Source organism: Amblyomma mixtum, chromosome 5 (assembly GCF_055824585.1).
Source record: "Amblyomma mixtum isolate Tamu chromosome 5, ASM5582458v1, whole genome shotgun sequence".
Classification (NCBI taxonomy): domain Eukaryota; kingdom Metazoa; phylum Arthropoda; class Arachnida; order Ixodida; family Ixodidae; genus Amblyomma; species Amblyomma mixtum.
In genome coordinates this window covers 168007953-168022269 of record NC_143016.1, presented here as the reverse complement: position 1 = coordinate 168022269, position 14317 = coordinate 168007953, and the positions used below count along the sequence as shown (strand labels likewise).

Sequence of the window (14317 nt, the reverse complement as noted above, 5' to 3'; positions counted from 1 at the left end):
GACAGGCGCCGCACCTTGGAACTTTGCACTCACGGCGAATGTGCCCAGCACCGTGGCACCGCAGACACAGGGGAGCTCTGCCCGGTACAACCACGAGAGCCAGCTCACCGCCAACCCTGACTTCGTGAGGGAGGTCTTCCAGTTTCACGCCAGGATTCATTTTCAATGAAACCAGGCGCGTCGTTGACCCCTTGCTGGCGACACCCTGGACGCGCCACCGTTCCTTGGTGACTTCGCTCACCTTGCCGTACGGGGCGAAGGCTACCCTCACGTCTTCGTCGGGCACGTTGTGCAGCAACCAGTGTAGCTTGACTCGGACGTCTTGGTTTGCTGGGTCGATGACTAGACAGCGGCGGTCCTTCACTTTCATTTCCAGGGCAGAAAGAATTTTCTTCACCGCATCAGCACTGGTGAAGGTAATAGCCCACACATGGCTCATGCGATACGCCCCCAAGTCGATAACCTCGGGGAGTAACATCAGCTGAGCCAGCGCATCCCTGAAATCTTCGACCCGATAGGGGCGGGCCCGGACGTCAGCGTGCAAAAAGACTGTGTTTAACACAACATCGCCCGTAGGAAGGGTAGGCAGAATCACCTGATATTCATCTTAAGAAGCAAAAATCCTGTTTCCGTGGCCAGACATGGCCGCTGTAGCCGCTCCAACGGTGCATCGCACGTCCGTCGCGCTCGGTGGCCGGAAGCCGTATCGCCTTAACCACTCGGCCACGACTGCGACATGTGAAGCACGCTTTAAGCATCCCCTGTCTAACACTGCAGGAAGGGGCAAAATAAATAAGAATACTTTTTAGCGTAGTCGACACGATTCCAACCTGTGCGGGGAGACCCCAATGGATTTCAAGTCCATCGCCTTAACCACTCGGCGACGACTGCGACATATGATGCACGCACTGAGCATCCCCTGTCTAACACTGCAGGAAGGGGCAAAATAAATAAGAATACTTTTTAGCGCAGTCGACAGGATTCGAACCCGTGCGGGGAGACCCCAATGGATTTCAAGTCCATCGCCTTAACCACTCGGCCACGACTGCGACATGTGAAGCACGCTTTAAGCATCCCCTGTCTAACACTGCAGGAAGGGGCAAAATAAATAAGAATACTTTTTAGCGCAGTCGACAGGATTCGAACCTGTGCGGGGAGACCCCAATGGATTTCAAGTCCATCGCCTTAACCACTCGTCCACTTTTTTCTGTTTTTTTTTTATTGCCTGACTTCGGCAAGAACCACAGTACACAAATACACTTAAAGAGCAAAATGAGCAATAATTAACAACACTATCCGCCTGGTGGGGCGTGCCTTCGTCACGTTAAAACTCTTTAAGCGTCACCAAAGGATCGACTCTTTCGAGTCACTCGGGAGCTTCAGGAGCAAGTTTCTGAACTTCAATATACCTATGCATGCACTCCCGAAAATAGATCCGTGCTGGCCGTGCCATCCTGCCATTCTGGAGCGCCAAACACAATGGAGGCCCATTAGCATAATAAGGTCAAATGGTGTCCCATCCTCACTCTCTACAGGCAAGTACCGAATACCATGAGAGTCCAGCTGTAATTCCTTTTTTAAAGTCCTTTGTAAGATGTCCCAAAAGTATACCCCCTCCCAACAGTGCAAAAAAACGTGGTCTATTGTTTCTGGTTGTTTACAGATTAAACAATGTGATCCCCAAGGTAGAAACAAATGCTTCCCCTCCAAAACTTTTTTTACTGGTAGTGTTCCGGTATGTAATTTAAAGAAAATTGTTTTTGCACTTGGTGGCACCTGCATCGCCTTTACACGCTTAAGTACGTCGCGCCCCAGGCCTCCATTGTATAAGGCCCTCTACATAGGTTGTGGCAGTACTACAGGGTCGTCCACTCTAAGTACGAACACGGCGCAGCGTGGCTGCGCTCCGCGGGGCGCGAGCGCATCCGGCGCGGCCGCGCATCGAAGCTCTGCGGCAAGGCGCACACGGGCCTGGAGGCGGTGCTTTGTGTCGTCTGCTACAGCGCGGGTGAGCACAGTGCTTGCTCTGCGGTGAAGCGCACCTAACTTTCTGCATGATTACAGCGCTCGTGTGCGCCGAGACAGCATTGCGGGAAAGCACACCAAATACAGCGCGTAATGGCTGGTTGCGCGTACGACACCCAGCGGCCTCTCGTCGAAGTGCCACGATCTCGGTGATATGCAGGTATTGCTGCAAATTTGTCATTTCAGGTTTGAATTGATTTGGTTTATGCGGTTTAACGTCCGAACGCGACTAGACGACAAGGGAGGTTATAGCCGATGACCCCAGATTATTGTTGACCATGTGGGGATTTTTAACGCGCGCAGATATCCCACAGTAAACGGATGCCTTGCGTTTCTCATCCATTGGAACGGGGCGGCCGCAGTCAGGGTCAGACGAGCGACTTCCATTCCGAACACTTTGGCTTCTGTTAGATATATGTCTTACCCTGACTGCTGCGGACCCGTTCCAATGGAGGCGAAACGCAAGGCATCCGTTTACTGTGCGATATCTGCGCACGTTAACAACCCCAATGGGGTCGACGATAATCTGGGGTCCTCTATGTCGCTTTCGGACGTTAAACCCCATAAGCCAAATCAATTCAAACCTGAAGTTACAAGTTTTCAGCAATACTTGCATATCACCAAGATCGTGGCACTGAGACGAGAGGCCGCTGGGTTGTCGTACGCGCAACCAGCCATTACGCGCTATAGTTGGTGCGCTTTCCCGCAGTGCTGTCTCGGCGCACGCGAGCGCTGTAATCATGCAGAAAGTTAGGTGCGCTTCACCGCAGAGCAAGCACTGTGCTCATCCGCGCTGTAGCAGACGACACAAAGCACCGCCTTCAGGCCCGTGTGCGCCTGCGCCGCAGAGCTTCGATGCGCGGCCGCGCCGGATGCGCTCGCGCCCCGCGGAGCGCGGCCACGCTGCGCCGTGTTCGTACTTACAGTGGACGACCCTGTACATCACACAAATCCTTGTACAACTTATTCCTGCTAACAGAAGATAAATATTCATAAGAAAATCGAACAGACAGGAATCGAACACTCGCGACAACCTCTCTAAAGTAACCAAAAATACGTCCCGAGAAACTTTCGGTTGAGACAACAAAGTCCGGCAGTGCATTTCCGAGCCTTAATTGGCACACAGTGCGCAAAAACGGATCACTTACATCGCGCACAAAACAAAATCTGCTTACAATCTGCCGCAGAAATAAGTGTCCCAGACTCAGGCCACCGTCCTTCACCCGCCTAAACAAATTGGTCCGGCTGCAGCGTTCCCAGTCAGCAGCCCACACAAAAACGGCAAAGATCCGGTGCAGTCTCTGTACGTTCATCCTTGCACAATGCAACACTTGCATCACGTACCACAGCCTAGACATAAAAAACAGATTACAAACTGTGGCCCTTGCGAAAATTGAAAGCACATTACAGACGATATTTTCAGCAGGGAAGTAAACGAAGAAACCGGCAAATTAGAGACGAGCGGGGAACTGAAAGTATGGCAGCAGTGGGAACTGTGCACCTGCATCGCCTTTACACGCTTAAGTACGTCGAGCCCCAGGCTTCCATTGTATAAGGCCCTCTACATAGGTTGTGGCAGTACTACATCACACAAATCCTTGTACAACTTATTCCTGCTAACAGAAGATAAATATTCATACGAAAATCGAACAGACAGGAATCGAACACTCGCGACAACCTCTCTAAAGTAAAGATCTAGCTGAAGGGTGGCTACACAGCTATTTGTGTTACCACAACATTCCAGCACACATCTCGCTCTATGAATATTGGAAACAATCGAGCGTCCCTTGATCCCACACGTCTGGTGTGGACCGACTATATCTTGTATTACTGACTATAGTCTACGGGCTAAAATCTTCATGAAAACTTTATAATCTACGTTTGTGAGGGCGATAGGACGGTATGCTGTGACCTGCTTTAACTTTTCTGCTTCATCGGATTTAGGGATTAGCACTGTATGGGATTTACCATAAGACGGGGGCAATTCATATGCTTTGTAGGCTTCATTATACTCTGCTGTCAGTACTGGCACTATTTCGTGTTTATATGCTTTGTAAAAAGCTGCGCTTAACCCATCAGGTCCAGGAGATCTTCCCAGGTTCAAATTTTCTATAGCTTGCTCGACCTCTGACGCAGTTATCGACAGCTCCAGCCTTTCTTTCTGTTCGTCATCTAATCGTGTTAAAGCACCAAGAAACTTTTCCTTCAATGCGTTCACATCCACTTCTTGCTTCGCAAACAACCCCTGTAATATTCAAGAAATGCCTGCTGGATATGCCCGCTGTCCCCAGATAACGCCCCACCCCATTCAATCTTTTCAATGTGGTTTCGCTGAGCATGCGTTTTTTCGATTCCTAGAGCTCGTTTTGAAGGTGTCTCCCCAACAGCTATATCTTGCACCCCAGCCCGCACAAGTGCACCGCGATAGCGTTCTTCCTCGAAGAGTTCAATTTTGGGTTTTTTTTTTCTTATGTCGTGCATCCATTTGCCCGGCTGTTTGCTTTTTTTTTTTAGAAGTTTAGCCAGTAAGGATCTTAAATTATCCTCCTCACGCCTCTCCTCTTGTCGTATACAGCTTGACCTTACGATTACTGCTATCTTTATTTGTTGTTTGCACAGTTCCCAATGCTGCCATACTTTCAGTTCCCCGCTCGTCTTTAATTTGCCGATTTCTTCGTTTACTTCCCTGCTGAAAATATCGTCTGTATTGAGCTTATTATTTAATTTCCAAATCTCCCAAGAAAATTGATTTCCTCGTTTCTTTGTCCCTATCCCACACAACACTAAACAATGATCAGAAAATGATACCGGTACTACACTGTAGCTACTGCATTTCGTAATAACGTCCGGCGACACATAAATGCGTTCTAGCCGCGCATGGCTTGAGCGCTGAAAATGTGTGAATCTCACACAACGCGTGCCTTCTAAACATTCGGCCACATCATCGAGGTTGCATGTGTCTATAATTTCTGAGAGTACCTCAGTGTTTCTGTCCCTAAACGCCCGTGCACTGGTTTTGTCACAGCCTCCGAGGACGCAATTGTAGTCGCCCATGACAATCAGCGATTTCTCGCAACTGAAGTACTTTTGTACGTGTTGAAAAAAGGCTGTCGTCTCATCCACCGCATTTGGGGCGTACACACAAATGATGCGCCAATATGTTTTGTTGTACAGGAAGTCAACCAAAACAAATCGACCCGAAGGACACGCCGTATATGCCTGAACCTCAAGTCCCGGTACATTCTTTACAAAAATGAGACAACCCGCAGACGTGCCTACAGCGTGAGCCGCTACTGCAAAAACCTAGACGTGAAACGTCGCACCATGCACCAGGTCTCTTCTTCCCCGTCAATTTTCGTTTCCTGCACTGCCAGGACGTCAATGTCATGCTCAGTTAAAAGGCGGTACACCTGGCTCTGCTTGTTCTTGCTTGCCAGCCCCCTGACATTAAGTGTACCGACTTTTATGGGGAACGCATGAGCCATTTTCATGCAGAAGAAAGGGGCCGGGAACATGGTGCTTACCCTTCGCGTCTAGTGCTTGGCTAGAAGACATCATTGACACCGGAGCCATCCGGTGCTGGTGCCAGGCCTGGCTGCGGGGGTGGTTTGTCGAGGGCTCTCCTCTCCGTTGACACATTTGGTCGTGGCCGGATGGAGGACCGCCGTCCTTGGGTCGTTTTTGCCGGCGGCTCCTCGACGCTGGGGGCTTCCGCCTTGTCTCCTTTGGTTCCGGTCTGGGCGTGTGGCCGCTTCGCTGGGGCAGGGACGCTGGTCGTGCGGGCGCCGCTCTGGTCAAGGTTCTCCTCGGTCAGAGTCGCTGGCTCGGTTTCTTGGAGCGCTGCCACGCTTACCCCTTATAAAAATTTCTATAGACAGTCCATAGACTGTCTATAGACTTTCGTCTATGAAGTCTATAGACTATCTATAGACAAATCCTTTAGACTGGTCTATAGACAGTCTATAGATTTATGGCCATACACTTTTAGTAGACTTTTGTCTATAGACGGTCTATAGACAAATGTCTACTGAAAGTCTATTGGTCTATAGGAAGTCTATAGACGCAGGTCTATAGACAGTCTATAGACGATCTATAGACTTATGGTCATATATTTCCTATAGAGTTGTCTATAGACCGTCTATAGACACTTGTCTATAGACGCACTATAGACGACCTATAGACTTATGGCCATAGACTTCCTGTAGATTACTGTCTATAGACAGTCTACAGACAAATGTCTACTGGTCCAGTAGACATATGTCTATAGACTGTCTATAGACATTCCGTAGATGTGTGGCCTGGCAGTGCTACAGACCTTTGTCTATAGACAGTCTATAGACCTCTGTCTACTAAACTTTTAGTAGACCATTATCTATAGACTGCCTATAGACAGACAGTCTACAACCGTTGAAAAAGGTCACCAGACAGAGCTCACAAATGACACAATCAATATACTTACAAATTTAGTTTATTTCCAAGCTATGCAGGCTGGGAATATGCAATACATGGACCATAAGAATGACAGTAACATAAATGTTGAAAGTAACAGACCGGCTAGTTTCCTCAGAAGCATTCTTGCGGCCTGTTGTCTGCAGTCAATAATCCGGGCATGTTCACCTGTACAGCACAAAGGAAAAAAATAATATAAGAGGAACTGAAAAAAAATTCCCATTCCATCTCTAAGCATGTGCTTCAGAATGCAAGGAATATCCTGGCTATGCCATTCTAGAAATTCAATCTTGATCTTTTGGTTTTAATTTATGGGGTGCAAAGACCCAAGGACACAGGCTGCGAGACGCTGAAGTGAAAGGCTGCGGAATAATTTCGGCCACCTGTGCAGAGTACACAGGCATTTAGCATTTTGGCTCTATTAAAATGCGACCGCCTAGGCCGGAATCGAACCTGCATCTTTCAGGTCGCCAGACGAACATGATAGCCACTGAGCTATCGCGCCGGCTTCATCACTTCAGTAAATACACGACAGATAAGTGTCTTCATAAAACATTGTAACAAAGACCCATAATCCATGCAGCACTCTACTCTGAATCCAGTACTGATACTGATTTCTGTATTGCAATACTGTTACAGCCAATACTGATCTCTGTATGGCAATCCTTCTACATTATTTGTAACAGAAGACTTCGAACAATTGTGCCACATATCTGCATTCACTCGCAAGGAGCTGTTAAGAATGTCACCTCCATAAAATACAAATTCAGTGCACCTTACACAGGGATCCAAAAAGGAGAATATTGGAGCATTTATTCTTATAACCGCTATAGAAGAAGCGCTTCAAAATACCCTGCGTGAAGAATGGTACACCCGGCTAAATTTTTAACTGGCTTGGGTGTTGCATCGCTAAATGCACCTTGTAAAAAAGGTGCCTTTCGGCTACACTGCTGGCATATTCATGCTGTAATTTGACGAGTGAGATGTCATTTCGTGAGTTCCTTTTTGTTCATATAATGTTTGAGTGCAGTACTTGCGTGTTTAGATCAACGTTATAAGAAATATTCGTCTACCACTACGAACAGCTGAAACAAGCGGCATACGCAGCAATGGATCTGGTCCATATGGCCTCATCCTCTGGGTAAAGTAGCACTCCTTTCATGGCGGACAAGTCGTTTACCCAGAGTAAGTGCAAATGCGCCACCAGAACCATTGCTGCGTATTCCGCTTGTTTCGGCTCTTCGCAATGGCAGACTATGAATATTTATGATAACTTCGATCTAAACATGCAAGTACTCCACTCAAACACTATATTAACAAAAAGAAACTATGAAATGTCATCTCACGCGTCAAATTACAACATGAATATGCCAGCAGAGTAGCCAAATGGCACCTTTTTACAATGTGCATTTAGCGATGCAACACCAGAGCCAGTTAAAGATTTGGCCGGGTGTACGTAAGCCGATACTCAAACGGGCACAAGCTATACAAAACCAGCAGGCAGACGCAACTAGTTCACCACAGATTTGCGCCTATAACTTGAAGCACAAAGACGGAACAGCATACTCATACATCTGCGCGCGCTCTTAGAAACAAGCGGGTTGCAGCGCTTCCATGCCGCGCTCATTATTCAGAAAACTCATACAGCACACAGGGGCTGCAGCTGCGCCGTTTCAAAAGCAGTCGAGAGGTTGAGACAAGAAATTATTGTCACGATAAAATACCGTCTGAAATTCACTTAGTTTTTCCTTCAAGTGCAGCCCCAACTGCGCAGTTAAGAGATGTGTTTCTTGCATGGAGGTAGTCTAACCCAACGCTGCTAGAAAAATCAGCGAAAGCATTGAACGCGCTAGAAGTATTTCAATGAAACATATAACGCCTTCAACAGGCGCAGCTATAATAACACGAGAGCTTAATTTAATTTTAGGCGCAAATAAGCGGCGAGTTACATCGGCGTTTTCGTAACGTAGCAGTCTGAAATCAGAAACACATACTTAGCCTCTCGCGCAAATGGTATTCGAGAAATCTGTGCACGCGTGAGCGGGATTCATGAGCGAACCACTCGGAACGAAATGTAAGCCACCTCTTGTCGAGCCGACCTTTACCCAGCTTTCAAAATGAAGTGCCCGCAAGCCAGCGGCGGCGGCCAACGGCTCTGATGACAGACACGGATGAATCCATACGTGTGCAACGAAGGGGAGATGGAATGTAGCTCGTGGGTTCTTCGCGGTGTTTGAGGACGCCGGCCATTCGCGCCGGCAGCGAATTTTATTTACCCATCACACTATAAGCATTCCTCCAGCGCCGCTTGACTACAACTTTGACAAACGCCTCGCGCTCCAGTCAATAGCGTTACCAGACACCTTTGCTGAAACGTCGGCGTCCACGACGCGACTGTATTCCCTCATGCACCCAGGGGACTACCATCCGTCCTGCAAATTATGCCAACACCCTAAGGCGGATGTTCATCACATACTTAGGGCTTGCCCTAATACTCCAACTCCCCCTTTTCTGAGACTCGACGACCAGGAGAGATGGGAGGCCGTGCTGCACAGCTCACAGCCGGAGGTTCAGCTCCGGATGGTGACCTGGGCCACAGAGGTCGCCAGGGCCCATGGGCTCCTGGCCACCTAGCGCGACCGCGAGGGCCCACCTGTTCCTGCAAACCCCTTATCCTTATCCCCACCCTCACTGGCTTCCTTTTAAGGGTTGCTTAATAAAAGTTTTTCCTCCTCCTCCTCCACGACGCGCACCGAGCGAGCGTACGTACGTAGCAAGCAATGCACACCTCAAAAAGAACAACACTCCATGGTCCAGACAGGCGATAACACAAAGATTAGAAAATAAATATAATCTACCACTGAACGAGAGTGTACGTAAGTACGTTTTCGGAGATGCAAAGTAAATTGAGCTCACACGGCGCTAACTAACGCACAGTTCCATTTCGGCCGTCGTTCACAGGCTAAACAACATTTCTGGCCGCAAATATACCTTGAAACACGAAAAATCTGGTAGACAGCTCGCGAGGAGCGGCTTATCATCAAGGGCATCGCACAAACTGCCTTTCCGCGCGTTTGTAAAGACAGCGGCACAGAGATAAGCGGCATTAGTCGAGAACCCGATGGCTTCCGCCTTAGAAACGAAGATAGGACGTTTGTCACTGCACACATAATCTGTTCTGCACACACAGCTCTGCTTAGAGTGGTTTAGGAGACCAAAGGAATAAAATATAAACGAGTAGACTTACCGTAAGCGGACGATGAAGCTGGATTTTGAAGAAAACGTAATCTGCGAGAAACACGCCAACTCCACCGATGCAGCCACGCACAGGGTTGTTTGCAGCCCGAATGATTTTCCGCCGTCTCGCGGTAAAACGGGTAAAATGTGAAACAGAAACCCACTTGACGGTCGTATCTTTATTGCTCGAACTCTTGCCGTGTGCAGCTTGATCTGATATCCAAGACCACTGAAGGCAATTGGTTTATAAGCTTAAATTCTTCGCTTACCCTCTAAAAATCTTATTGTTTTCGTGAAAACAGAACCGAAATCTAACTGCTTGTCCGTATATGCACGCATTTCTAACCGAATAGTATGTGGTACAATGCTCAAATAATAATTATAATGTTGCATAGCATAACGTCTTTTTTGCGTGTGTTCGTGTTTAGAAAACTGATATGCGCGACATCAGCGTGTCATCGGCTCCGAAGCAACAGGTGCAAGGGTAGGAACGAAAAAATACTGGCTTTGTGATTGTTGCGTCGTCGCAGCACTTATTCACGGGAATACAAACTGTAAAGGTATAAATGGCAGATGTTAATCGCACAGAGGACCAGGCTCTTTGAGACTATTCTAAGGTGTTTCTAAGGGATGTGCGCTTCCTTGAGTTCTCACACCCGTCTTTCCCCCTTTATTTTCAGGGCGTTTTTAAGAGAAATGTAGAACCTTGATGAAATGTTTCTGATTTCAGCGCGTTGGACAGGAACGATCGAAAGATGGAATGGAATTGTGTCGAGCGATTCCTTTAAGGGACAGCGTATTCGTTCGATGTAGTATAGTTTGCGGGCGCCCTTACTTCAAGAACGGCTGCCTTTCCTCGGCTTACTTGTTAGAATTAAATATTTAATTGTATTGACAATATACGTCACGGTATAACGAAAAGGATCTTGTCAAGGCTCCTGAAAACAATATACAGGAGGGTGTTGTAATGTCCTCACGCAATACTTTTTAATTTCCGTAATAGCGAAGGAGGTGGAGGACTACCGACATAGTTGTGGTCACCAGATGCAGGTCCCCTCAGCATGCAGTGCAAAAATAAATTGAGATTGTACGGGACTTAGTCGAAAGTCAGTGTATCGAACATTGTTAGATAAAATTAGGATTGTTATAGACTGGTCTATAGACAGTAGACTATCTATAGTTTACAGTCTATAGACGAAAGGAAATTGAGGTAGTTGTAGACTTTAGTCTATAGAAAGTCTATAGACCGTCTATAGACGAAAGGAAATTGAAGCAGCTAAAGACCGTAGTCTATAGAGAGTATATAGACCGTCTATAGACGAAAGCAAATTGAAGCAGCTATAGACCTTAGTCAATAGACAGTCTATAGACCATCTATAGACGAAAGAAAATTGAGTCAGCTATGGACTTAAGCCTATAGAACGTCTATAGACGAAAAGAAATTGAGGCAGCTATAGACCTTGGTCTATACAGTCTATAGACCGTCTATAGACAAAAGGAAATTGTGGCAGCTATAGACCTTAGTCTATAAAGTGTCTATAGACCGTCTATAGACGAAAGGAAATTGAAGCAGTTATAGACTTTAGTCTATAGAGAGTCTATAGACAAAAAGAAATTGAGGCAGCAATAGACCTTAGTCTATAGCTAGTCTATAGACCGTCTATAGACGAAAGGATATTGAAGCAGTTATAGACTTTAGTCTATAGAGAGTCTATAGACAAAAGGAAATTGAGGCAGCTATAGACCTTAGGCTACAGCGAGTCTATAGACCGTCTATAGAGGAAAGGAAATTGAAATAGCTATAGACATCAGTCTATAGAGAGTCTATAGACCGTCTATAGACAAAAAGGAAATTGAGACAGCTATAGACCTTAGTCTATAGAGTGTCTATAGACCGTCTATAGACTAGAAGAAATTGAGACAGCTATAGACTTTAGTCTATAGAGAGTCTATAGACAGTCTATAGACGAAAGGAAATTGAGGCAGCTATAGACCTTAGTCTATAGAGTCTCTATAGACCGTCTATAGACTAAAGGAAATCGAGACAGCTATAGACTTTAGTCTATAGACAGTCTATAGACAGGCTATAGACGAAAGGAAATTGAGGCAGCTATAGACCTTAGTCTATAGAGTGTCTATAGACTGTCTATAGACAAAAGGAAATTGAAGCAGCTATAGACTTTAGCCTATAGATTTTCTATAGACTATCTATAGACCAAAGGAAAAGTCTATAGGATGGCTATAGAGTCTATAAAAAGTCTATAGACAGTCTATAGACCATTTTCATAAGGGACTTCATCACTCGACGCCTCCGTCTCCTTTCTAGAAGGTTCCGCCCCTTCAGGTTTCCGTCCGGCATCGCTGCTGGAGGGTCCCGGAGAGCCCGTCGATCCTGCTTGCTTTTCGGGTTTCTCTATGCCTTTCGCAGATTCTTCGGCCTCGACTACATCCATCAGGAGCTCCGCAGAGTCGTCTTTCGACGCCCCGCCCGTAGCCACCGCGTAAGTGCGGACACACTCGTTATCCGCGTGGCCGTACCGGCGGCATTTCGTACAGCGGGGAACCTTGCATTCACGCCGCACGTGGCCTGTACCGTGGCAGCGCAACTTCTTAGCTGCCTCCGTGCTCCGCAGGGTAACCGCCCACACGTGGTTGATTTGGTACGCCCCCAACGCGACCACGTCGGGGAGCGTACAGGTCTCGGCCAGGGCGTCACGGAAGTCCTCGACTCGGAACGGCCTCGCTCGCACATCGCCGTGAAGAAAAACGGTGTTGAAAACAACACGTCCTGTTGGCAGTGTCGGCAAAATAATCGGGTAATCCTTATCATCGCAGTCATCGGTCCTGTTTCCGCGGCCGTCAAAGGCCGCTATCGCCGCTCCGCTGGAGCCCATGACCCTGTGATCCGTTCAGCTCGGCTGCCGGAAGCAGAATCTGGCCACGACTGCGACACGGAGGGCGCTCTCTCTCGTCATCTCCCCTTCAACGAAGCGAGAGTAGGCAAAACAAAATGCAACACCCTTTTGCGCAGTCGACAGGATTCGAACCTGTGCGGGGAGACCCCAATAGATTTCGAGTCCATCGCCTTAACCACTCGGCCACGACTGCTTTTTTTTTTCTCTTTACTGCCTCTTTTGACAACGATAACAAACACACAAACAAACCGCTAAAACACGTGAATCGGCCCACGGTCAACGTGGTTGTTTAAAACTTCTTGAGGGCTGCAAGTTCATCCAGCACGCCAAGCCATTCGGGTAGCTCCGATTGGGCTCGGTAACATTCCCGCACACGCACAACACTTTCAATGAAATTTTCTCTTACAGGTCGAATGTTTACATCGGCATTTCTCACTGACATCCTGGTTTTCCATATGCTGTGGAGGCCCAGTAGCATGATGAGATCACAAGGAACATCTAGGTCATCTTCTACCGCTAAGAACCGGATTCCGTACGGCGTGATTGGCAGGTCTTTCTTTATTGTTCTTTGTAGAATGTCCCAATGGAATACCGGATCCCAAGATTCTATAAACACATGCTCGACTGTCTCAGGCTTTTTGCAGAGCATACAATTAACCGTCCATGGCACAAAAATGCCCTTTTGTTCTAGCCAGGTTTTAACTGGCAGAGTGTTAGTATGGAGTTTGAAGAAAAAACTTTTCACGTTAGGATTTACTGGCATACGTTTCACCCTTTTCAGAACATCTTGCCCTGGGCCTCCGCAACCAAGCTGTCGATACACTGGTTCAGGCAGCATGACATCCAAAAAATCTTTATACAGTTTCTTTCTCGACACATAACTTAAGTAATCCAAATAAAAGCGCACTTTCAACATGTTAAAAGCCGTGACAACTTCGCGCCAAAATCCTCTTACGGTTGTCGTTCTTTTATCAGAACAGGACACCAAAAACTCAGGCAAAGCATTGCGCAGGCGCACTTGCACAAAGGTACACAGAAAGGGATCATTCTGGTCTCGCAGAAAAATAAAACGTGATACAATCTGTCTGATAAACAAATGCACAAGCCCCACTCCCCCTTTTCGAACCGAAAGAAACAGATTTGTCCGACTCGTACGTTCCCATGTGCTTCCCCACACGAAAACAGCGAAGATTCGATGCATTTTTTGTATGGTTACACGCGACATGAACAATACCTGCAAGACATACCACACTTTTGCAACCAAGAAAAGGTTGCAAACAGTTGCTCGTGTGAACATAGATAGGTTCCGGCCGTTCCATGCTTACGTTTTCCTTCTGAGATTCTCTATTTCCCTATTCCAGTATTCCTCAGTGTCATTGTATTGGTCAAGTGGTACACCCAAGTACTTTGAGGGCAGCGCTGTCCATCGCACAGTGGCAAACACTTCAGGCTTTTGATCCCACTCCCCTTGCCAGAATCGAGATGATTTCTCCCAGTTAACACGGCACCCCGTTTTAGCGCTGAAATCAGCCGCCACTCTAACAGTTTCTTGAACGCTTTCTTTGTCTCTACAAAAAATAGCGACATCATATGCGTACGCAAACATTTTTACCTCCGTTGCTTCCAGCGCGAAACCGCGTATCCTTTCGTTCTGTATCATGCTCAAGCATAACGGCTCTAAGTATAAAGCA

General features: G+C 47.2%; 1 protein-coding gene and 3 non-coding genes across 4 annotated transcripts; all 4 read right to left on the bottom strand.

Annotated features, from left to right (window-relative positions):
* Positions 1 to 809: 809 nt before the first annotated feature.
* TRNAS-UGA (transfer RNA serine (anticodon UGA)) lies at positions 810 to 891 on the bottom strand. Its single transcript has one exon. It is a non-coding gene; the product is annotated as a tRNA-Ser (tRNA).
* A 76-nt stretch (positions 892 to 967) lies between these two features.
* TRNAS-UGA (transfer RNA serine (anticodon UGA)) lies at positions 968 to 1049 on the bottom strand. Its single transcript has one exon. It is a non-coding gene; the product is annotated as a tRNA-Ser (tRNA).
* Positions 1050 to 12737: 11688 nt separating this feature from the next.
* On the bottom strand, positions 12738 to 12819 carry TRNAS-CGA (transfer RNA serine (anticodon CGA)). Its single transcript has one exon. It is a non-coding gene; the product is annotated as a tRNA-Ser (tRNA).
* Positions 12820 to 12915: 96 nt separating this feature from the next.
* On the bottom strand, positions 12916 to 13923 carry LOC149344571 (uncharacterized). Its single transcript, XM_089542634.1, has one exon. The coding sequence runs from the start codon at positions 13921 to 13923 to the stop codon at positions 12916 to 12918; it is 1008 nt and encodes a 335-aa protein (XP_089398760.1).
* Positions 13924 to 14317: the final 394 nt, after the last annotated feature.